Consider the following 24,044-nt stretch of genomic DNA (forward strand, 5'->3'; position numbering starts at 1 on the left):
GGCTGGGCCGTCAGTCAGGGTGGGGCTGCTCAGGCGTGACTTCCCCAGGAAGGCGCCGTGAGCCGTCCCAGAGGGACGAGGGCTGGAGGACAGCCAGGCAGCTGCTGGACAGAGAGAGTAGGCACAGCGGAGATGAGAGGTTGGCACCAAAGTGACGCTGTCGACAGGGCACCCTGCACCCCTGGGACCCTCCTCTCAGTGTTCCACACACAGTGCGGGTTCGTCCCCTCCCTCAGTCAGCTCAGTCACCCCCTGGGTGCGGGGCCACTGCGCTGACCCAGCAGCCTTGGGAGGCCCCTTATCAAGGGTAACGGCTTCATGAATGAATGATCCGGTTACAAGAGAAGCGTGCAGGCGGACCTCAGCATTTTCAAGCAGGCAGGGCCTTAGAGAGCTGATCCGAGCCCCTCAGTCGGGAGCGAGGAGGCCCCCCAAGGTCCCATGGCCAGTGATGGAGGAAGGCAGCCCGAGGCCAGGCCCAGGGCCTTCTCACATGCTCGCCCACCTACCCGCCTGTCCGCTGTGGGTTCCCCCAGAAGCAGAGCACGAGTCGAGGGTGGAGTGCAGGTGGTGTATTTGGGAGGGATCTCAGGAGAGAGAGAGTGAGGAGAGGAAAACGGGGGAGAGAAATGAGGTTGAGCTGGTCCTGCGGCGGGCACAGGGGGTTCACCCGCCAGGACCTTTGCAGGGAGCGTGTGGGGTGCGCCTCAGCATCGCTCCTCCACAGATGCAAGGCAGGAGTGTCCGTCCTGACTCCAGGTATGGCCTGGGTGACTCCTGGCGCTCTGGGCCCGGGCTGGGGGTACCTGGTGACCTCCCAGCTGCAGGGAGAGCCCTGAAGCAGAAGTCGGATTTGTGGGCAGCTGAGGGGCTGTGGCCAGCGTACTCAGGGCCTGCCCACCGCTGCTACAGCTCGCAGTCATGGAGGACCTTGGGGCTGTGGCCCTGAGCACAGAAAGTGAAGGTCGCGGCTCCTGAGGAAGTGATAATAGCACCAGTCAGTGCTCCTGCTGATGGAGGCGTTTCCCTGCGCCAGGTGTACGATGGGCGTTACCTCCCATGGCTCACGTGCCCGTCCTGGGAGGAAGGGGCCAGTTATCCCCACTGTACGGAAGGGGAAACTGAGGCCCAGAGCTGTCTGTGTCACTGGTTCAAGGTCATACAACTGGAAAGTGACAGAGCCAGGATTCCAACTCCACCAACCTCCGTAAGCCCCCAGCGGTACAGCCCACCAGGTCACAGAACCAACCTTCCAGGAGGCCCAGGTGCCAGGAGCGTGTCAGGGTTTAGGCTCAGAAACATCCTCTTCAAAGGCGGGGTGCAGGCGCGGACAGTCCTCACTGCGTGATCCGCCTTGCGGAGAGTCACCATCTGCCCTCTCCGTGCCTCAGTTTCCTCGTCCATGAAATGGGGCCTCTCCTAGCGCCCGCTGGCCTCCTTCTCGAGGGTCCGCCTGTTGGCAGTTTGCACAGGTTACAGACAGGAAGAGAGACCCCGGACACGGTGCATCAGACTTAGACTCTAGGTCGGACAGACCTGGAATTGAAACCTGGAGGATGGCTTCTTTACAGCCTCGTGCCTCAGTTTCCCCACCTGTGGAATGGAGGTAACAAAATGAAGTCACAGGGACACCATGAGGAGGAGATGAAATCCCGCCCACAAGGGCCCGGCGCAGAGTCAGTGCCCAAGGGCGCCGTGCGAGTTGTCGTGGTTCTGGGGTTTAGGGGTGGCCTGGGGTCAGCCCCTTAGCCTGCGAACCACCGTCCCTCATCTGCCACAGAAACCTCTTAACACGCACCTTGCAGAGTCGCGAGGCCCAAACACAGGGACAGGTGTGGACGTGGTTCCGGAAACAACTTTCACATAGGGGTTGTGCCCAGCTCTCTGGGGTCTTCCTGGGCTTTCTGATTTGCCTTGTAACTGCCGCCACCCTCCCCCACCCCTGAATTCTGTCCTCCTGGGGCAGAATCTGTTCCCAGGAGACGCCTCTGGTCCTCAAGCCGCCCTTTTTACGAGCAGGAGAAGCTACAGCCGCAGAAATGAAGGCGTCTCCTCTCCTGGCGTTTACGTCCCATGGCAGGCCTCCCGACAGTGCCCGTGTCGTAACTTCAGGCACAAAGCCAGGGGTGAGGGACGCCCCAGGGGAGGCCGGGCCTGAGGTGTGTGTTTCCCCTACAAGTCCCTCGTGAGGGTCTGGCTGCAGCCTCCTCCCACCCTCCACAGCAGCAAGGACAGAGGAGGCCACGGGGTGAACGCGTGTGGCCTTGGACACAGAGGGGAGTGATTGGAGGACCCCGGGTTTGTCCCCTGCCCCCAGCCCCCGGCCTGAAAATGCCTGGGAGCAGACATGGCTGCGGAGTTCAGTACTGCCCCTCCTCACCTGCTTTCTTCCTGGGCAGGTGTGTGCAAGAGAGGCCACGTAAGTGTTTATTGAACACTTACAACGTATCAGACCGAGACAGATGCAGTCCCTGCCCTCGTGGAGCTCAGAGTCAGCGGGGAATCAAACATTAAGAAAAACCAATTCCATTATTAATTATTTAAATAATGATAAAATAAAAGAGATTTTCAGGGAGCTATGAGAACATTCGAAAGGGGGTCCAACCTTGGGTGTGGGGGTGGGTAGGTTCAGCCAAAGGAAGTGCTGAGTTAGGTGCAAAGGGGGGAGGAGCATTCCAGGCAGAGGGAACAGCATGTGCAAAGGCCATGAGGCAGGAAAGCGCCTGTGTTGGAGCCACAGAACAGAGGCTGGTGTCGCTGGAGCATGGTGGTGGGCGGGGAGCACACTGTGCAGGGCCTCCCAGATCTTGCCAAGGAGCACGGATTTTTTTCTGTGTGCAGTGGAAGCCACTGGAGCATTTTAAGCAGGGGCCTGACATTAACACAGTATGCTTTACACTTTTAAAGCATTTCTCTGACCGCTGGGTGGAGAATGGACTGAGGGTAGGAGCAGGGAGACTGATGAGATGGCCACTGAAGCCACCTGGACCAACATGTGGGCAGTGAAGGGGAGTGGTTGGATCCGAGATGCGTGTTTCTTAGGGTGCAGAGACACATGGGTAGCCAATGATGAAGCCAAGACTGGAACCCAGGAATATTTGTCCACAAGTCCACCCTATCCAAAGGTTATACAGAAACAAATGTATTTTCTTACAGTACATATCGATTTCTGTCTTTAAATTAAACTCTGAATTATTCAAATAAAATATGAACACGTTCTCCTGATTAAAATTTTTCACTGAAAGCTAGAGTCCGCTTGGCCATTGTGCCCTTTCCCCTCCTCAGAGATCCCACCTTCATGTGTCTGGAGCAGATCCTTACAGACCTTTTGCTACACATGTACCTATATATGTGCCCATGGAAAATATAAACTCTTGTTTTGTTGAGTTTTCTGTTTTACATAAATAGAATCAAGCTAAACACTGCTCTGCAACTTGCTTTTTTCGCTCAGCAGTTTGTCTTGGAGAGCCTTCTATGTCAGTACGTATAAATGGATCTCATTTTTTTTAACTGTTGCATAGTATTTTATGCACTGGATGTACCACAGTTTATTTAGCCCACTCGCTTTCCAAAGACAGAAATGCATTTTTCTATAAATGTTGCAGCTTTCAAAGGGCTTGTGGAGTTTTTTCCTTTCAAAATATAAGACTCTTATTTATGCTAATGGAGGAACCCACACCGCAGTGACAACACAAATATTTAGCAACACCCACCGTGTGACTAAGTTTTCCCGGTTTCCTTCAGGTGCTTGGCGTCCCTGGAGCCAGCTCTCCTCTTTCCGCTGCCAACTCTCTGTTTATAGCCAAAGGCTGTCTGAGAGCAACAGGGAGGAGGGTGGAGATGCCGGCTTTGGTTTCAGCGCTGGGTCCTGAAGCCGGCAGCCTGTCACGGTGTGGAAAGAGCACAGCTGCGGGGCCTCAAGGACCAGGGTTCAAATCTCGGCTTTCCTTGTGTGACCCTGAGCAAGTCACTTTTCCTCTTTGAGCCTCAGTTTGTCCATCCGTAAAATGGAGCTTGTAATCCGCATCTTCTGGAATGGCCAGGAGAATTAAATGAAAGCCACATGTGTAACCTGATGACCGTGTAAGAGCACACGCGTGTGCGTTTAGCGCCCCACCCCCCTCTGCAACCTCCATGTAGTGGAGGGGGGGTGTTGGTCCCGCATCCCTGAAGGGGTCACTCAAGGTCACAGAGCAGTGAGAAGACAGGAACAGTGAGCCACAGCTGGCGACGCCGTGTGGGGGTGGCGTTTGAGTTCAAAGGGAGGAGAGGGGTTTTCTGCCCAGGTTCTGGGCCCCAGCTGTGTGCCAGGCACTCCCCACAGTGGCCCTCCCTTCGTCTTCACCCCAGCGGGCAGAGCTGGGTTGTCCCTCTGCTCCAATTTGCAGATGAGGAAACTGAGGCTCAGAGAGGGGACGCCACTTGCCCACGGTCTCCGTCGGTGGTGGGGTCCACTCGGCGCCCCGTGCCCCTGCGAGCCGTCCGGGGGCTGCGAGCAGCGGCTCTGCGGGGTACCCCCGTGTGGAGGGATGAGGAAGCTCCTCCTGGGACGGCCTCTCCCATGTCTGCATTCTGCATCGAGACTCCTTCACGGAAGGAGAGAAAAATGGCTTTTCTGGCCTCCGTTTTTCCAAGCGGGTGAGATGAGGGCTTCTCAGGGGTCACCTCGGGACAGTCTGAATCAAATCTCCTAAGTGACAGAGAGAGAATATGGAATGGCTGTAACTCTTGTGTGTGCACAAGGCTCAGATCTTCGAAGCTTGCTTGAGCCGCGCAAGTGTCCCCCCACCTTGGGCCAGGAGTCAGGGGTCCAGCCCCGGTTTTGCAGTTGGTTACCCTGCATCTCGGCCAAGCCCCTTCCCCGTCTCCGGGCCTCGGTTTTCCCACCTGTCAAATGGGAGGGGAAGGCTGACTGGCCACTGGATTCGCCCCACTCTGACAGCGGGCAGCCAAGGAGAGGGGATGGGGGTGCTTTCGTGTTGTCAGATTTAACAAGGAAAAATACAGGACATCCAGTTAAATTTGAATTTCAGATAAACAGAAAGTAATGTTTTTATTATTAGTATATCCCCAATATTATATGGGGCATAACTTATACTAAAAAGTTATTTGCTGTTTATCTGGGATTCAAATTTAACCAGGCACCCTGTCTTTTACCTGGAGCCCCGTTCAGGCCCCCGCTCCACGAGACCCCTTCTTTGGTAGAGAAACTCCGCCTCACTTGGCAAAGACAAGCGGTGGATTCAAGTCGGTGGAGAAATTCGTGTCTACACGTTTGTCACAATGGCTAGAGGGGCGCAGTGTCTGTGGTGCTCACAAGCGGTTGGTCCCATCCTGTGCTGTGTCCACAGGTGTGCAATACACTAGCAGACACTGCATCCACGTGGGACAGAGAGGCTGGCCAGCACCATTGCCGTGTGCATGCGTACCAGCCACCGAATGCTGCATCCCCAGCTGTGTGCGCATCTGCGTGCGCCTGCGCCGGGTCTGTGTGCGCACATGGACCCGTGAACACTGCCTCCGTGCCATCATCCTCAGTTATTAGAGACCCTGGGTCCCTGGGAGCCCCCACCTGGGCCATGGCCTGTCACCCTGCACCCCGCCCATCAGGAACCGCCCGCAGTGACGTGGTGGCAGCTCCAGGCGCTGTAACATGCCGTCAAGTCTGGCCTGAACTTGCAGCGACAGCGCCCACAGATGCAGACACAGACCAGAGGGATGCCCACGGCACTGGGAGTCCTTGCACAGGTGTTGTCAGGCCCAGGTTGTTAAATGGCTCTTACGGGTGGCACGTGGCCACCCATGTGTGCGTGAGCCTGGGCAGCCTCAGCACCCACATCCCCATGTCTGGTCCCCAGTGAGGCAGGAGAGAGAGGGAGGTTTCCCAAGGGCCTACTGTGTGCTGGCATAAACACCCTGCCTCCAGGGGCTGGTGGGATCAACATCCAGAAGACAGTGGCAGCAAAGGGTAGCTGTCAGTTGCGTTTGACCCCCGGGACCAGGACGTGGCGCAGGAGAGATGCTGATAAATGTGTCAGTGAATGAATGAGCTGGGTGACAAATGCCGTCAGGGAAGGACAGGAAGGACGGACTGCCCTTGCTGGACGAATGAAGGCAGGCATAGCTGACTCTCCTCTGAGTCTCAGAAGACTAAATAGCTCAACAGAGGGGTGGGGTGGGCATCCTGGGTTAGGGGCCAGATGAGCCCAGACAGAGGCAGACAGATGCCAGACATGTTACAGGGGCTGTGGCTTGGCAGGAAAGTGGATAAATATGGTGGGACTGGGAGTGAGGTGGAAAGAGTCCTTTGAGGCCACCTCAGAAAGGCCACTATGAGCCCGGGCATTGGACACAGTGGTGAATGGGGAGCCACGGAAGCTTGTAGAGCAGGACAGGGATGCAGTCAGAGCAACCTTGAGCGTGAGCTCCTGGCCCCACGTTGCCTGAGGTGGTTTCCTTTCTCTCCCCACCTCATTTCTGGTTTCTCTTCTCCACACTCCTTCAGCCACCAGCAGGAGACAGGGGCTCCGAGTGTGGTCCCCACATCCCCCTTGGCCTCAAGTCTGGGTTTGTCGGCTGTTCAAACCGCAGCATGAATTCCCTCCTCCGCTGCCTCAGGGCAGGTTGTGAGCTGACCATGGGCATCTTCCGAGGAGCTGGCTGCCCCTGCAGAAGGAAGGGAAAGGCGGGCCCAGCCTGGGTCTGGGCTCTGTCCCCCCACCCGCAGTGGGGCCTGCGCAGGCCACTGCCCTGTCGGAGCCTCGGCAGGAGCCCCCATGTCACAGCTGTTGGTGAGGCTCAGAGGCCTGGGCTCCTGCGGGTGAGCTCCCCCTCCTTGCTCCTCCCTCCTCCCCAGGGCAGCTGTTCTCCCGCCTGAGCCTGGCCCCATCCCCGGAGGAGGGCCTGGCACGGGGCACGTGCCTGGGCCCCGCCCCAGAGCATCTGCCTCAGGCGGGCTGGGTGGGCCCGAGCATTCGCAGTTCTAACACACTCAGGGAGCTAGTGATTTGGGGGCAGCTCAACAGCAACAGTAGTCGCACCTGATTCTTATCTAGCCCTCACCACGTGCCAGGAGCCCGTCCGGCATGGTGGACGTGTTCCCTCCTCCCAGTGACGGTGCTGTGACGTCGGTGCTATCATCATGCTCAAGTTGCACGTGAGGACGCTAAGGCCCAGGGAGGGAAAGTCACCAGCCCAAGGTCACACAGCTGGGCAGGAAGCAGCCTCAGGCAAGGCTTAGATGACTGTTTCCTCTCATTTCACTGTTTTATCTTGAATGTCATGAATTCCGGAAACATCCCAGCGGGGGGGGGGGGGGGGGCCTCTGTAAGCTGCCCCCTCTTCCTGCCCACTGAAGGGGTACGCATACATGGACTCCCCTTTGCACACGCAACCTGTGTGTGCACACGGACGCACAGCCACGCCCTCGAGAGCACACATACCTGCTGGGGTAGGGTCTCCCACGTACAGAGTCCCAGGCCTGCCCTCAGGTGCCCCTCAGGCATCGCCCGCTTTGGGCCCCGTGTCTGTTCTTTAATGCACGAGGCAGGGCCACGAGGCCACCTCTGGTGTCCCTGGGAGAGCCTTGAGTTGTCTCATCTGAAACTTCCCCAGCCCCAGAGCTGACGGGTCAGGCCGGCATGAATCCGTGACGCCTCAGCTTACCTCGGCCCGGTCCCTGTGGAGCGTTGTTCCGAGCAGACACGGCCCACCCCTGACCAGATTGGGCTGGAGCAGGGCAGGTGCGACCCCTGGGCTCTGTGGCAGGAGGCCGGATGCAGTTGCCTTCCCGAGCTGTGCCTCTGTACGCGCCTGCATAATGGGGTGAGCACAGTGGAAGAAGAACGTTGCAGTTCACAGAGCACTGTCAGAGCCTTGGTGAGGGTGAGTGATCGACTCAAGGTCACACAGCAAGTAAAGGTACATCTCAGGACCAAGGCAGGGGTGTGTCATGGCTGTGATGGCGGGTTCTGACACAGAAATATCCAGAAGACTCATTCCAGGCGCAGAGTAACGGCAGTAGTGGTAATGTGGTAGTTAGTAGTAGTGGTGGTAGTTAGTAGTGGTGGTAGTTAGTAATAGTGGTGGTTAGTAGTAACAACTGCATCCGTCATTTACGAGGGCCAATATGTGCCCGGCACAATTTACACACATCATATTCTTGATCCTCCATCAACCCCGAAATACACTTGTATTTTTATCCCCACTTCGCAGAGGGGGAAACTGAGGCTCAGAGAGAGGAAATGGTTTGCCCAAGGCACCAACTCTGAACCAGAGAGCAGCTGGGATTGGACCCAGGTCTGAGATCTTCCGCAGCCTGCTGTTCCGCCCGCCGCACAGCCCATCCTGGCTGAGGCCCCTGCCCTGCAGACAAGGGGCCGAGCTCCCAACCGCCCACGTGGCTCGCTTCCGCCTCCACCCCGTGGCTGCCGCTGCAGCCCTGGCCTCCCACCTGGCATCGGGGAACCGTTTCTTTTTGTGCAGACTTGGAGCAGCAGATGGAGAGTCTGGGGACGTGATTATCGTGGTCACTTTGTATTTGAAGCCATGTGCTCAGAGAGCGGACAGGTCCACTCAGCCCGACGGTGCCCCCGGATGTGAGCCAGCTCCAGTGAGCGGAGCTCGCCTCACCTTCTGCTGGGGGCTGGACAACCCTCTGGGGCCCGGACAACCCTCTGGGGCCCCTCTGCGGGAAACGGGTGTCAGCCTCGCGGAGTCTCAGAGCAGGGGAGAAGAGGTCAGAGGTCGTCTGGATGGCCTGGCCCGCTCACCTGGAGTCCCTCCCAATGGGCAGAGGCCCTGCCTTTGATGGAGCCCAGCCTGTCGGCGGGAGGTGCTTTGCTACACTGCCCGCCACACACGGGAAGAGTGGAGCCCTGTCTCCAGTTACCAGACCAGAAAGGCAGTCACATTTTATGTCTCCCTTCCCTCCTCTCACCCCTTCATTCTGACATCCCACCCAACCCTGCACCTTTACCTGCCTCAATAGCTCCTTTTTATTCTGATTAATTATCCATATCCTACCTCCAAAGCAGCTTATAGAAGTTTGTCTCATGCAAAAAGATTTAAAATGACTTAAGTAAGGAAATTCAGACAAAGGGAAGAAAGTAGAAATAAGATGACAATTCACAGGCACAACACTTGCCGCTGAGTCCTCCAGTGCAGCTCCAAGCGGGGAACTTTCAGCAAATTTAGTGCTGAGCTGCCAGGCTGGTAAGGGAAAAAGGGCAACAAGATGAGTTCCATGAGCCAAAGTCTCTATTAGATGACCCCTCCCCTTCGCCCAAGGCCTGCATTGTGATGACCCTGCGTGGCACACAACAGATACGCCCTCTGATTAACGTCCCTCCTTCTTCCAAGCTCACCCAATTTCAGGAAACCCTTCCTGCACCCCCATCTTCCTCACTGCAGTGTCTCCAGCATGGAGAACAAGGTTTGGCTCATAGGAGATGCTCAATAAATATTTGTTGATTGATTAAATGAGCCAGCGGATGGCTCACCATCTAATATGACCCGAGCTACCTTCTCTACCTTGAGAGGGGCTGAAGAAGGCTGGGGGACTGGGCCTCTTTAAATGGGAGGATCCCAAGTCCCCGGGGGCCCAGCCCCTGGGGACAGGACGCCCACGGCAGGTCACCAGCCTCGGCTTGCAGTCTCCCTTTCCCCTGCTAGATCATCCATGCACCTTCAGCTCACGGGTGAGAGAGTCCTTCCCTCCGAGAAGGCCAGGGCCCCTCCCCGTGCCTCCTCTTCCTGGTCCCCCGCTCTGGCTCCCTTTGTCCCCGAAAGAACTTAAGCCGGCACTCACTGTCCTCCACTAGAAACATGTCCCAGAGCTAAGGAGGGGCCCGCATTTGGGTCAGAAGGCCCTCAGTCACAGTTCCAGCTCCCTGGGGTCCGAGCACCTGCTCTTGCCGAGCGGGGAGCCAGGATTGTTATGTGGAATCACCTGCATTTTTTTTTTTTTCCGAGGAAGATTACTCCTGAGCTAACATCTGCTGCCAATCCTCCTCTTTTTGCTGAGAAAGACTGGCCCTGAGCTAACATCTGTGCCCATCTTCCTCTACTTTATATGTGGGACGCCTACCACAGCATGGCTTGCCAAGCGCTGCCATGTCCGCACCTGGGCTCGGAACCGGCAAACCCCGGGCCACCGAGAAGCGGAACATGAGCACTTAAGTGCTGCACCACCGGGCCGGCCCCTCACCTGCATTTTTAATGTTTGCGACAAATTTCCGGGTTTTTTTTAAACATCGTGCAGACCAAACAAGATCCCACTGATGGCCTGAGGCTGCCGTTGGCCGCACCGCAGCCTGGGTCTGAGGAGAGAGGGAGGCCTTCCAAGCGGAGGAACAGGGACTGGCGGTGGCGCAGCTTAGAGGCTGGGGAAACCCAGCTTGTGCGCAGGACAGCTGGACAGAGATGAACTTTGGGGCAAAGATTCCTCAAATATCCAACAACGGCAAGCAGCCATTACAACAAATAATTTCTGTACAACCAAAGGCCCCCCGCGCTCCGCACTTGGCTCTCTCCTTTCCAGTAGCTGATAGAACACGCAGTTCTGACTCCCACAGCAGGGTGTGGACACCTGGGGGAGGTTTTCTTGCCGTGAAGGCACACTCCCTGCCCCTTTACACTTGCAGAGGGCTTTCACACGCGTCCCTCGGTGCGTGGCTCGCCGTGGCCTAGGGGTTACTTTGCTCCCATTTTATTGGTGAGAAAACTAAGTCTCCAGGGGATGAAATAACAGGCTCAAGTTCACCCACAACCCTGACTGCTCGCCCCGTGCTCTGCCCTCTGCCTCTCGTGCTAAAAGAAACTCACGTTTGGGAGCCCGCAGCCCCACACAGCATCTGACATCAGTTCCCAGGCGTCTGTGTCTCTGAATTTTCAGGGCCTTCGGGCTTTGCCCAGAGATATTTGACACAGTATATTAATTTTTAATATGCTAAATGGTGAGACGCTCTTTAATCTAAATTGAATCTCCGACTCTGTTCGCCTCTCCCGCTGGCCTCGGGTGTTTCTGCTCCAAAAATAGGCTTGTTAATTTTCAGCCTGGAGGCAGGAGGCTCTGAGATAGGCTCCCTGGAAGGGAGAGACAGGTGGGCCGTCCCACCCCCAGGTCCTCCAAACCACTGTCCTTGGATCCCACGGATCAGAGCCACGAGCTCCCAGCCTTCAGCTAAGCCAGGCCTTCATGTGACGTGTGGGGAAACGGAGGCCCAGAGAGGAGAAGAGGCATGTCCGCAGTCACACGGCCCTTCTGCTGTGCCTGTCCTCGCCTTGACCACCCTCCTGCGTGTCTTATTGACATCCCACCTGTCCAGAGTCTCGCTCCTCCAGGAGGTCGTGATTCCTTACCACACCACCTAAGACTGGACAATAATCATAACGTGCCCCCCTCATCTGGTGCCAGCACAGCCCTGTGCACCTCCCACCAGACATCCTGCAGAAGCCTCACCCCACCCCTGTTACATGCGCCCTGCTGTTTCCTGCTTTTTACAGATGGGGAAACTGAGGCACTGAGACGTGAAGTCACTTCCCCAAAGTCCCTCAGAGCTTGAATTTGAACCCATGACCTCTGAGTCCAAACCCCACCCAAGTTCTTGGGGCTTGGTATCCCCAGCTCCACCTCAGCCCGCCTTCCCCTGAGAGAAAGAGGGTGGGGAGATGTCATGGCCACCGTCCGCCGTCTCCGCCGCCCCATGTGAGCCTTGACACCAAGCTTCCCATCGTCGGTTTGTATATGGGGGTGTTTGTTGTGGAAACTGCCTAGCAGTTTCTCCCGTGGGGACGGCCCCAGCAGAACACGCAGGTACTTTTATTCCAGGAGCTATCGGTTCTGAACAACGGAGGGGCTTGTGGAAGCCTTGGGGAGCGGGCCAGGACTGGGCCCAGGAGACAGGGGGAAGGAACAGAGGCTGTTCTGCGCAGGCCCCTCACCCTTCCGGCCTTCTCCCCTGCTTCCCAACCCGTAGGCTTGGGGGTGTCAAACCAGCAACCCAGGGGCCGAATCCAGCTCACGGATGTGTTGTATTCAGCCCTGGAATATTTTTAGTGGAGAGATTTTACATCAAATTCCAAGTGTCCAGCTTCTCTTAGACCGTCAGAAGATCTGCCACACTGGCCCACATTCCCGCACGGGAGCTGAGAGGTAGCCGCTCCCTTTTAGAAGGCTGAGCTTCTTCACTTTGCCCCAGTCCCCACCATGCTCTGTCGTCTCCCGCTCACCCACCTCACTCATTCACAAAACCCACCTGGCCCTCACAGCCGTTCGAATTTGCAGACTCTGCCCTGTTCACTGTCGCAGGGCCCAGGATCTCAATGCCAGGCCTGTGGATCCCCAGCATGACGGAACCCCTGAGCCATGGCCAGACCCAGAACTAGCGAACATGTGCATTTTCAACTACTACTGTAGACTCCAGAACGTCTGAGTCACGGGCCTTCAGAAGAGTTAGAGCGTTGTCTCTCTTTGAATCAATCAGGAGGGGCTTGGGATGTGGGCTGGCCCCACCCTCGCCAAGCTTCTTTGCTGCCAAACCCTTTATTTACACCAAACCCTATGAGGAGCCCCAAAATGTGGACAGCCCCAGGAAGACCGCTTTAGGGCCTGCAGACCTTGGAACCCCTGGGATCCTCAGGGCCCGCCCTGAGGATTGAACTCTCCTATTGTCAAGATGGGGAAACTGAAGCTCGGAGAAAGGAACTAGCTGGCCAAAGGCACAGCAAACAGCTATAACAGGCCAGTGTTAACTGGGCGTAACCCCCTCCCTCAGAGGCCCACCACCCTCTTGAGTTCTGCCTTCTTCCTCTTATCAAAACCCACTCCCAGGAAAAAGCCTGAAACTCATTCACACCATGGTGTCCAGAACTGATGATGGCTTCCCCGTCCCAGGGAGTCTAAAGGAACTGGAGCTTTTAGTTAAAGGATTGAAAGCAAGTGGAAGAGTTTCAGATGCTGGCTGTGCGTGGAATTGGACAGAGGATGGAAGACGAGGAACCTTCCTGCAGTTTCTAGAGTCACGCTACGTCCCACCTGCTTGCTCTGCATGTGGATATTCCAGATGGCCACCCCGGCAGAGGAGGATGGAGGCAACACTTCCTTGTGTTGAGAGCAGGGCTGACCTGGGTTCTCAGGGCCCAGGAGCTGCCCCAAGGCAGCAGCTTGTTCTCACAGAGGCGTCAGTCTCCCCATCCATAAAATGGACATACCCCGGCTCTGGGCTTCCTCGTTCTCACAGCACAGGTGGGACACTGGGTGGAGGCCCGAGAAGCACAGGTTGAAAGAATGAACAGATGAACAGGCCAACAGATGACAGACTGTCAGGTCCTGGAGCCGTGTGGAGTTGGACCGCTCGGCCCCGTAACTGTAACCGCAGAATGTTCCAGTGCTCCAACCTCAGCACGCAGAGGCCAGAGGTCCACTGGGGGGTGTGCCCCTCTCTGCCCCGTCGGGTCCCTTCCCCAGCTGTCCTCATTAAGCTGCAGGTGAGCTCGGGTTGGGCTAGCCGCAGGGACAGGACTGACTGCCCACCTCTGGGGGCTCATTTGTGCTGTGTTCCCTGCAATGACACCCCAGGCCAGCCTCGTAACACTCGGGCATGTCACCTGCGTCTAGTGGGTGGGAGGATTCTGAGGTGGTTGGGGACAGGAATCAGACCGGTCTTTGCCCCCAAGGCCGGTGTACAGGTGAGTCCCGCAGGGGTGCGGGCCGTGCGGCCAGGCAGGCAGGTGCCCTCTGTCCGGGCGGAGGGGCGGGCTCCCAGCACAGGGCCTAGGCGCGGGCTTGCCACGTGGACGGAAGGAAAGCTCTGGCCCACTCACTGAGCAGCGTGAGCAAGGCTGGAAGCGTGCCAGCGTGCCTGTTATGGAACAGTTACATGACACACCGGTGACGTGGGATGACGGGGGAGCAGCAGAGGCAGGAGAGGAGCAGGGGGATGCAGTGGTCCTGGAGGGGCCGGCAGACAGTGGGGTGGAGGGAGCCAGCTCTGAGCAACCTGTCTGGGCTCCCAGGTCCTGCTGGGGCAGCGGATCCCTGAGGCTCCTCTCCTGGGACGTCAGTGACCTGGGGGAGACGGCCAAGACCGCTGGCATCGGCCTTGGGTCTGCCACCCCCGGCACAGCTCAGGCACAGCACAAGGCTCTCTGCCCGGGGCGGGCACCACATCTGTCCTGCTCGCAGTTCTGTTCCAGTGTCCAGGATGGTGCCAGGCACACGGCATGGCTCAGGGAACCCGGCTGACTGCGTGGTTCTCTCACGAGATGCTCACTGCCACCCATGGGTCGGGAGCCACCTGCATCCCAGTGCAGAGGAGGACGCGAGGCTCAGAGAGCAGGGGCCTGGGCTGGGGATCCCCTGGGGCTGTGCTCATGGAAGGGGCAGGCGGGCAACACAGCAGGAGCGAGGCTGTGGGCATGAGCAGCCCCGTGGGTGCGCCCGCTCCCCCTGGCTGCCCCAACAAGTGACACAACCAGGGTGGCTTTGAACAGGAGAACTCTCTCATGGGTCTGGAGGCCGGAAGTCCTGAGTCTCGCTGTCTGCAGAGTCTCGGTGTCCACAGGGCCATGCTCCCTCCACAGCTGGAGGGCACATTCCCATCCTCCCCTCCTCCAGCGTCTTGTGGCTCCGCGCGTTCCTTGGCTGTGGCCACATCACTCCAATCTCTGCCTCCGTCTTCACCTGGCCTTCTCCCCTCCTGTCTCTCTGGGACCCTTGTCACCGGGTTTAGGGCCCGTGCGGATAACCCAGGGTGATCGCATCTCCGGATCCTTAACTCAATTTTACGTCAGCAAAGACCATTTTCTCCTCAGGTCGCATTCACAGGTTCCAGGGGTCAGGATGTTGACGTACCATTTTGGGGGTCACTCTGCACCCCACCCTGCAGTGTCTCTGGCAGGTCACAGGAGCCCCTGGGCCCGGAGCGGGCGTTGGGTGCGGGCTCCTGGCTGGCGCCTGTACGCCCCCTGCCTTGTCCTCCCCTCTCCTCCTGCGCCCTCTGCCCTCTGCCCTCTGCGGTGGGGCCGGCCCCGCTCGGGACGATTCCGGAACGTCCCCCAGGCCAACCTCTCTGCACTCTGTCCACAGGTTTGCCGGGCACCGCTCCAGACCTGGAAAAGAGGAAGCAGATTTTTGGGCAGAATTTTATACCTCCAAAGAAGCCAAAAACCTTCCTGCAGCTCGTGTGGGAGGCGCTGCAGGACGTGACGCTGATAATCCTGGAGATCGCCGCCATCATCTCCCTGGGGCTGTCCTTCTACCACCCGCCCGGCGAGGGCAACGAAGGTGAGGGGCCAGGACAGCCCGCCCTGCGCGGGGCTCACAACCACCGCCCCTCGGCCAGGAAACCGAGGCCCACAGCCCACGCCCCAGTTTCCCGTGTGTGAAATGCGAGGGTTGGACCAACAATAGACCTAATTGTAGTGAGCATTTATTGAGCACTTACAGCATGCCAAGCTCTGCTCTGAGACGTTGTCCTACGAACAGCCCCTTGGGGTTGGGGCCATGATTATGCCCATTTTAAAGATGAGGAGACCAAGGCACAGAGAAGTACGTTAACTTGCTTGAGGTCGCCCAGCTGATAGAATACTCAGGTTTCTCAGTGCAGCTCGTTACAGACACCGCTGTCCAGGCTGCTCTGAGAGAGTCGGTTCTGTTGGACGGAGCCCAACCCTGGACTTCTGTCCAGGTTGCTCTCTGAGGGCTCCCCATGCCCACATCTGAGGACAAGGCCCCTGAATCTCTATCTGTTACCCATTGGCTCTGTCACACTCTGGGCTGACGGTGCTTCAGCCCCACTGACTAAGGGCCCCCTCGGTCCCGGGGCCCCCTGGTGCTCCAGCCTTTGAGGGACCCCGTTCAGCTCCGAGCCGGGTGTCTCCTCAGAACCGCAGGTCGGCTGCTCCTTGAGGCCTGCAGCCGCGGGGAACACTCATGGTGACGTCAGAGCTCCTTGCCCTGACGTTCTAGAACGGGGTTGGCAAACTGCGGCCCGCGGGCCAGATTGGGCTCACCTTCTGCTTTCCTACGGCCCGCAGAGCCTAAATATTTCCTCTCGGGCCTTTTACAGAGAAAGTTTGCCGACCTCTGTTCTAGAAGATGAGGATGGGATGTTTTGTCTCAGGAAAACCATCTCCTTCTCCCCCTACACCCCCCGCCAGGTGTGGAAGGAGAATAAATGGTCGAAGGCATAGTTTCTGAAGTCAGACCCCCCTGGGTTAGAATCCTGTCTCCATCATTTCCCAGCTGTGTGACCTGAAGCAAGTCACTTTCCTTCTCTGATCCTCAGTTTCCTCATCTGCAGAACAAGGCGAATGGCCTCGCCTGGAAGGGTTATGATGAGGAGGTGATAAAGGGACACGTGGCCAGTGTCTGACACACGGAAGGTGCCCGGTGGGTGCTGGACCTGCCCTGGCCTTCCTTCCGTGCGTCTTCCCCTTGCATTCGTCCTTTGTGCCTTGCGTGAGAAGGACCCTCAGTCCCTGCGCCTCTCCTTCCTCTCACGTCCCTGCCCCGGGGTCGGCTCAGGGTAACACGCACGCTTGTGGGCTGATGCTGACAGTGTTTTCCCGCGTGAGGAGCCTGGGTCTCGAGGCGGCATCCTGACCTCCGTCCCCAGGTTCTGAGTGGGACGCTGCTCCGTGGGTGGAGGAGGCACCACCCACTCACCCGGGGGGCTTCTGGAGCAAACCCCCTCTTCTCCAGGTCAGGACGTGGGCCTCCTGATGGCAAACCTGGGCTCCACTCTTCCCTTCGCTCCAGACGCCGAGCACCTGCCAGGGGCCAGGGCCTCGCCAGCTCCACGGCTGCTCTGCTTCGTGCGGCAAAGTCCGCCAGCCTCTACCCGCCAGAGATGCCTGGACACACAGGCAGACAGACACACAGATGGACTGATAGATAGAGAGAGAGAGAGATGCACGCACACACTCTGTGGGACATCGGATCACATAAGACATATTGTTTTGTTGTTAGAATTGTTTTGTAATCTGATTTTGCATTAGGAGGATATTGCGAACACCTGTCTTGGTTATTAATTACGCCTCGATATTTCCTAAGGAATGGGCTGTGTAAATAGATAGTCCTACTATGTTCACTGCTTCGGGCAGGCACATGGAAAGTGAAGAGCAAATAAGAAATAACCATCATGGGCCTCATTTTCCCCAAACAAGCAGGAAGTCTGTGAGGTCCCTTGAACATCTGTCTCCCCACCTCCTCCCAAGCCAGAGTTGCCAGAGAAACTGAAAATCAAGTCTATGAGGCCAGCTACCTCAATTTTATCCCTGATGTTACTAGGTTGATTTTTTTTTCCATATGACCTCTTTCCAAAGAGGGTTTAAAGACACAAGAAGGACACATCTCACAAGATCAGGTCAAACAGAAAGCCAGACAGGAAAGGAACAGAAGCAAATAAGCTAACTATACTTGCTACAGTGATTGAGATTTAAATTTGGCTTTGGGCTTCCTGGCAGCCAAGGCAGAAAGGGAATTAGGATGATTTGCATAAGCCCAAGTTATCAACAAGGAGGAAAAACAGTTCTTTAGGAAGATAGCATGTCCCCTGACAGTGAATTCTGGGCTGACCTTTCACATAGGGTGTTATAAGAGATGCATAACGGGCAGCACTGTTTGCAGACGTTTCATAGAGAATATAGAAGAAGATTGTACATGGCTACATGAATAAGCCTTGAACAAAGCTAAGGCTGCAACACAAAAGCATGATAATAACGATTATTCTTACAGTTTTATAGGCATCGCTAGTTGGGAACTCTTACGGTGGAAGGTCATTTGACCCTCACAACAACGCTGTGGGTAGTGCTATTATTATCCCTGAGATAGGGACGACTTGCTAGGTCGCAGTCTGGGAAATGGCGGAAGCGTGACTCAGACCCAGCCGTTCTGGCTGCCGAGCCCTCGCTCCTGTCCCTCCGCTGCATTTCCTCAGAAAGGCACAGGGTTGAGTCAGTGCCACACGGGTAAGTGGCCTCATGTGACCCAACTCAGTGCAAGAGGGGACCTCAGAGGGCGGGTGGAGCATGGATCAAGCTCCAGGTATGTGCCAGGAGGAGGCTGCCCACAGCCCTCCAGACAGACGGCTGCCGTCACCTCCGTCCTGGACAGGTGGAAACCGAGGCCCAGAGAGGGGAAGGACTTGCCTGGGCTCACACAGCTTGTAGGCGGTAGGGCTGGATGTTAAACCCAAGTCTTCTGGTTCTTTCCACTGCTCACCCAGCCTCCAGCTGAGACACTGGCTCAGGCCCCACTCTGGGTCAGTGAGGGCAGCTGCACACCGCCTAGCCCCAGAGAGCACTTCCTGCCCTTTGTGACTATGCTCATCCTGCCCGACACCCAGACCCGGGCCTGAGCTCTGAGCTCTGGACCTTCCGTGCTGCCAGGCCACCCCCTGCCGGGTCTGACTCAGGCTTCATCAGTTACGTATAAAATGGTGCTGATGATGGACTGCCAAGCAATAGAGTCCCTGCAGCACCCACAGCCCGTCCCTGAGCTTTCTTGGCTCAGAGACCTCCAGACACTTGTCAGAGGTCACACAGCATGTTTGTGGCAGGGCTGGGACTGGCATACCCAGTGATCCTTTGGTGCCAGAGTGCCAGCAGAGTGACAGGCACATGGTAGATGCTTAGAAAACATTCATGGCGTGACCAGTTCTGAGGCCCTTATTCGATGCCAGGCCCTGGTAACCACCTAGGAAGCAGCTTCCTCGTTTTACTGCTGAAGAAGTAGAAGGAGGCCCAGAGAGGCCAACTGGGTTCCCCAAGGTCACACAGACGGTGCAAGGCCACACCCTGGAAAACCCCAGGTCCAGAGCGGGTCACAGTCTCCAGATCCTGCTCTGCTCCAGCCCGCGGGGACCCCAGGGGAGAGCGCAGTAGGGCCTCCCACTGCCTCTTCCTTCCCCTGCCTCATCTCTTCCCCCTCATTGCACCAGGGGCAGCACCCGGCGGTCACACCCCCACTCCCTGGCCGCCCAGGGCACCGTGTGTCCCCCAGATGGTTCTCAAAAGGACGTGAAAGCTCATGGCTTCTGCTGGCCGAGTGAGGACCCTCCGGGGCCCCGAGGCTGCTGGGTATCGCTCTGCAGGGCGGCAGGCAGGGCTGGGGTCAGGGAACAGGGTGTGGAGCCCACTGGCCAACATGCCCGGGGCTCCCAGGAGCCAGTCCAAGGGGAGTTGCTCATGAAACAGGGAGAGGACCAAGGTTTATCATGTGCCCATTATACGCCAGGCCTGGCCTCCCAAAGTGCCTGGGGTCATTCTGCTTTACAGCTCTCCAAACTGAGGCTCTGAGAGGCCAAGTCGCTTACCCAAGGTCACACAGCAGAGCCTGCGTTTGAAGCCAGGTCTTTCAGTTCCAGAGCCGGAAGGCTTTCCGTTGTCCTGGGCTGTCTCTACATGTGCTAAAGGCTCCATAACTAACGGGCGCACTGACGAAGTGCACCGCGAGGGACAAACGGCCCTGCCGTTCACGGAGCTGTGCCGGGCAGCGGATGGGCACCGGCCACGCAGGGAAGGGCTCTGTGTCCCGAGTCACCGAGTCCGAGAGGACGCAGCTCCCCATGCCAGGTTTCCATCAGCCAGGTTCACCTGCACTCCCAGCATGGGGACTCCTCCTGGTGCCCTCCCCCTCGTCCCGTCCTCCCGTGTTCACATGGTGCTGCGTCCAGCCGGATCCCGGTGACAAGGGCCGAGGCTCCACGCGGGCCATCCCCTGGGTCCCCTCAGCCACCTGGGAGGGAGCGCCTGTCGCCACCCTGTTTTGCAGACGGGAGCCCCGAGGCACAGGGTTCAGTGGCTCGTTCGCGGGCACACGCAGGGAGGAGCACAACTGGGATCTGCACTCGGGACTGGCCCGTGTCACTTACCATTAGCACAATTATGATTCTCATTGCCCCCGAGGGCTGGGCCAGTTAAACATTTAAAATTATCAGAAAATCTGCAATTCCCAAGGAAAGAGAAGTGGCTCTGAGAACCCCACACGGTGACGTGGTTGTTACCAGCCTGAGGGAGCAGCTGGCTCAGCAGAAGATGTGGCGTGCTCCAGCGACACGCGCTGCTGGGCCGCGGTGACTGCACCGGTCCAAGCCCGGGCCACCCACCAAGCCTTGACCCTCCGAGGAGCTGGGGGCCAAGAAACGCTCCCTGTACCCCGTGGCTTCTCACCATGTTGCTTCTGACCCTGCTTCCCAGAGGTGCCTGATGGCGTCTCTTGAAACTGCCGTTCTGTCTTCCTTGGGACTGAGCTGGACTTCCGGACAGTCAGCCGTGGGTCTTTGGCAACGTTTTCTACTTTCCCACATGAAGCCGGTACACAGCAGAGGGGGCCACTGGGCTCTGGGGCGGTAGGCAGGCCAGGGCCAGGGTCAGATTCCAGGCCTGGATTCCAACTCCAGATCTGCTGTGTGACCCTGGGTGAGTTGCGGTCTCTCTCTGAACTGCTTCCCTTCTCTCTGCCAGCTTGAGAATTAAAGCGAATGCTTGGCTCACAGCAGGCCTTGCAAATGGCCCAGCCCCCTGCCCAGCCCCCACGGAAGGGAACCGCTCTGAGTTTTCCGGGAGTGGATAGTCAGATGCTGCTCACATCACTCTCCGTGGAAGGGGCCGTTCCCCACCCCCAGTGTGAAAAAGGGCCTGGGCTAGGCCTGGCTGCAGCGCTGCCCTGGGCTGTCCCCTCGCCTCTCTGGGCCTCAGTTTCCCCATCTGTTCACGGGGGTGGTACCTCTCCCTCTGTGGATCCTGTGCGGATGCAGAGGCTGGGCCAGCAGAGGGTCTTGGGCAGGCCCCCGGCTCGGCTCCGCGTGGGCAGGACCTTCTCGGAGTCTGAGCCTTTGCCTTAGGTGTGTCTGGCGGGTTTTGTTTCTCTTTTTTGCACACGGTGGGCTCAGCAGGCCTCCCAGGGTGGGAGGTTCAGTGGTGGAGGGCGTGGGGTGCAGGGTCACGGAGCGTTGGCATCCTCGCTGTGCATCGGGGCTCAGATCCGACCCGGCAGAGGGAGAACCCGTGCGCGCTGAGTGAGGCCGGAGCGTCCGCCTTCCTTTCCCACAACCCTGGTGGCCCCAGACGAGGATGCTGCGGCTCAGGACCCGCCCAGGATGGTGCAGGGGCGGCAGTGGGCTCAGGACCAGCTGGTCAGAGGGCAAGTCCAGGGCTGTGGTCCTGCCTCCAGCCTGGAGACCTGTCTGCCGCTGGCTGGAAGGATGGAAGGAAAGGACCTCAGCAAAACTGCGCTTTGACCTTGAAGCACGTGCAGAGTTGATTGCCTTCATTCTGTTCCATCCTCACTTTTTCTCTTTTCCCGTGAATCAGGCCTCTCCTCTGTGCCAGGTCTGTGCCGAAGACGCCAGGGACCTCACCTCATTCAATTTCAAACCTCACCGTAGGGCCCTGAGACAAAGAATATTCTCTCCATTTTACAGATGACAAAACTGAGGCTCAGAGAGGTGAAGTTGTTTACCCAAGAGCTCACAGCTAGAACACAGGCGGGAAACCGACGTGGCTAAGACAGAGGCTCCCAAGCCTGACCCTCCCGCGCCCCCTGGCCCTTCCTAGTGTGAGCACGTCGCTTCTCTAAGAGGCCTCAGCTTCCACATGTGAAAGGGGCAGAGTGAGCCCTCCGAGACGGTCTGTGTGAGGCGCGGGGCTTGGCGCCCAGGCACAATGAATAGATGGACCATGATCGTCTGGGTTTTACTTAGCGGAGCTGAGATTTAAATCCAGGCCGTGGGGCCCCTCCTGCCTGGCTGACCCCACCCTGCCTGCCTCCTTCTGCCCTCTGCAGGATGCGCGACGGCCCAGGGCGGAGCAGAGGATGAAGGGGAGGCGGAGGCGGGCTGGATCGAGGGGGCCGCCATCCTCCTTTCGGTCATCTGTGTGGTCCTGGTCACAGCCTTCAATGACTGGAGCAAAGAGAAACAGTTCCGGGGCCTGCAGAGCCGCATTGAGCAGGAGCAGAAGTTCACTGTGGTCCGGGCAGGCCAGGTGGTCCAGATCCCCGTGGCCGAGATTGTGGTTGGAGACATCGCTCAGGTCAAGTATGGTGAGTGTTCCAGCTGCAGAGCTGGAGGCTAGAGCTGGAGTTGGGGCAGAGGCGGGATAGGCCAGGCAGACCTGGAGAGGCTGGCGGAGGGAGAGGGGTGGGTCCCTGAAGGCTGGTCCCACACCACAATGATTCTGAGATCCTTTGGGAGGCGGAAGTCTACTTCCTGGAGAAGGCAGGATTCCGGGATCCATTTAAATCAGGAATGGCAAATAACATGGCACATGTACCACTCTCGCAAAGCCTCCACCCATAGCAGACATCACTAATCAATCACAACTCAGAGCCTAGATATAGCCTCAGAAGCCTTCTCCACACAACACCCCAAGGACCACTAACACTCAGAAGGGGTCTATGAGATGAAATTCATTGCCCGTCTCTGGTTTGGCTGTTGGTGGGTGGTTGTTGGGCTAGAGAAGGTGTTATAGGGAGTGTCGTGGGTGAGCGAACATTCTGGACCTCTGATACTGCCATGGGAAAGGAGTCAGGCTGTTGCCAAAGGGCGTGTCAGTGAGAATGTCCTGGGTGAGTAGAGGCGGAAGATGGGGGAGAGATGGGAGTGTCCCCCCTCGGGCAGTCCTAGGGGGTGTGGTTTCCTCTGATAATGAGCCTGACTTGGGGTCTCCCCAGCTCAACCAAGGCAGACCAGTCCCTTCCAAAAGGATTTCCCCAAACTGTAGGTGAGACCAGAGAAGAATGAGTTGTTGGGAAAACCAGACCCGAAATCCACGCCCAGCCAAGAGAAGCACTTTATAAACTGAAGGACGTGCCCACTGGAGCTAGGATTGTTGTTGGGCCCGACCTCGGCCCTCCAGGCCCTGGACTGAGGCCTCGGCCCCAGCTGGCTCTGCCTGTTGACCTGTGGTGGGCGCCATCGTGGTTCCTGCACCCAGGAGCTCTGGGCTGCCAGTCCCCAGTAGTGAAGCTCGCCTGGAACCCTCACCCCTTTAAGGGGATGTCCCAGCCTCTCCAGCCCCCTGAGCCCCCTGACTCTTCTGCCCTTCGCCCCACCAGGTGACCTCCTCCCTGCCGACGGCCTCTTCATCCAGGGCAATGACCTCAAGATCGACGAGAGCTCCCTGACCGGGGAGTCTGACCAGGTGCGCAAGTCCGTGGACAAGGACCCCATGCTGCTGTCAGGTGAGATGCGGCCCGCCGTGGGCTCCCTCCCGTTGCCGGTCCTGCTCCCGTGCAGAGGGGGCACCTGCATCCCCCTCATGAGGCTGGAGGGTCTGGAGGCTTCGGTGCTTGGCTCCCGATCTCTGGCCAGCTCAGCCCCAAATGGGCGCTCCCTCCCTTCTCCTCCACAAATGTACAGTGAGCCCACTGTGCGCTCAGCTCCGCTCCGGGCCCTGGGGAGAGCACAGGGAATAAACTGACAAAGAATGCGCACCCTGTGGAGCTTGCCTTCTGGGGACTTGGTTTTCTGGAAAGTGGAACATTGAAGCCGTTCTCATCAGGGATGAGAGAATTGGTCAGACGGCAATCATTTTGGGCACCTGCTGTGTGCCAGGCACTGGGCTGGGTGCTGCGGATACAGCAAGGAATGAGGCAGACGAGGCCCCCACCCTGAGGAGCTGTGGTGCAGTGAGGAGGAGAGACAGACAAGGCGAGCATTCCAGCGAGTGACAGGTGTACAGAAATAAAGCCGGGCAATGGAAGGCAGGTGGCTGGGAGGCCGGGGAGGCCACACGTGAGCCAAGGTGTGAATGATGAGAAGGAGCTGGTCTTGTGACTTCCCAGGGGAAGCGTATGCCAGGCAGTGGGAATAGCAAGTGCAAAGGCCCTGAGGCAGGACCATGCTGGAGGATTGTAAGCAAGATGGAAAGGATGGAGGGCCCAGATGTCAGGCCTTGTGGGCCATGGTCAGGAGTTTGGAAATTCTCTCTGTGTGATGAGGATTCTCTGGAATGGTCGTAAGCAGTGAGCTGATCACATTTCCATTTTAAAAACCTTACTCTGGCTGCTGCAGGGAGCAAGGGAGGAGGTGGGGAGA

At 57.7% G+C, this 24,044-nt stretch overlaps 1 protein-coding gene across 16 annotated transcripts in view; it reads left to right on the forward strand.

Moving 5' to 3' along the window:
- ATP2B2 (ATPase plasma membrane Ca2+ transporting 2) overlaps positions 1–24,044 on the forward strand; it is a 351,827-nt gene that overhangs the window by 257,223 nt on the left and 70,560 nt on the right. For all 16 annotated transcript variants that reach the window (XM_070576511.1, XM_070576502.1, XM_070576508.1 and 13 more), the window contains 3 exons: positions 15,089–15,286; positions 21,791–22,048; positions 23,063–23,188. In XM_070576511.1, the coding sequence (XP_070432612.1) occupies positions 15,089–15,286; positions 21,791–22,048; positions 23,063–23,188 (582 nt within the window). The remainder of the gene's footprint in view (positions 1–15,088; positions 15,287–21,790; positions 22,049–23,062; positions 23,189–24,044) is intronic.

The sequence above is a fragment of the Equus przewalskii genome, chromosome 15 (assembly GCF_037783145.1).
Source record: "Equus przewalskii isolate Varuska chromosome 15, EquPr2, whole genome shotgun sequence".
Classification (NCBI taxonomy): Eukaryota; Metazoa; Chordata; class Mammalia; order Perissodactyla; family Equidae; genus Equus; species Equus przewalskii.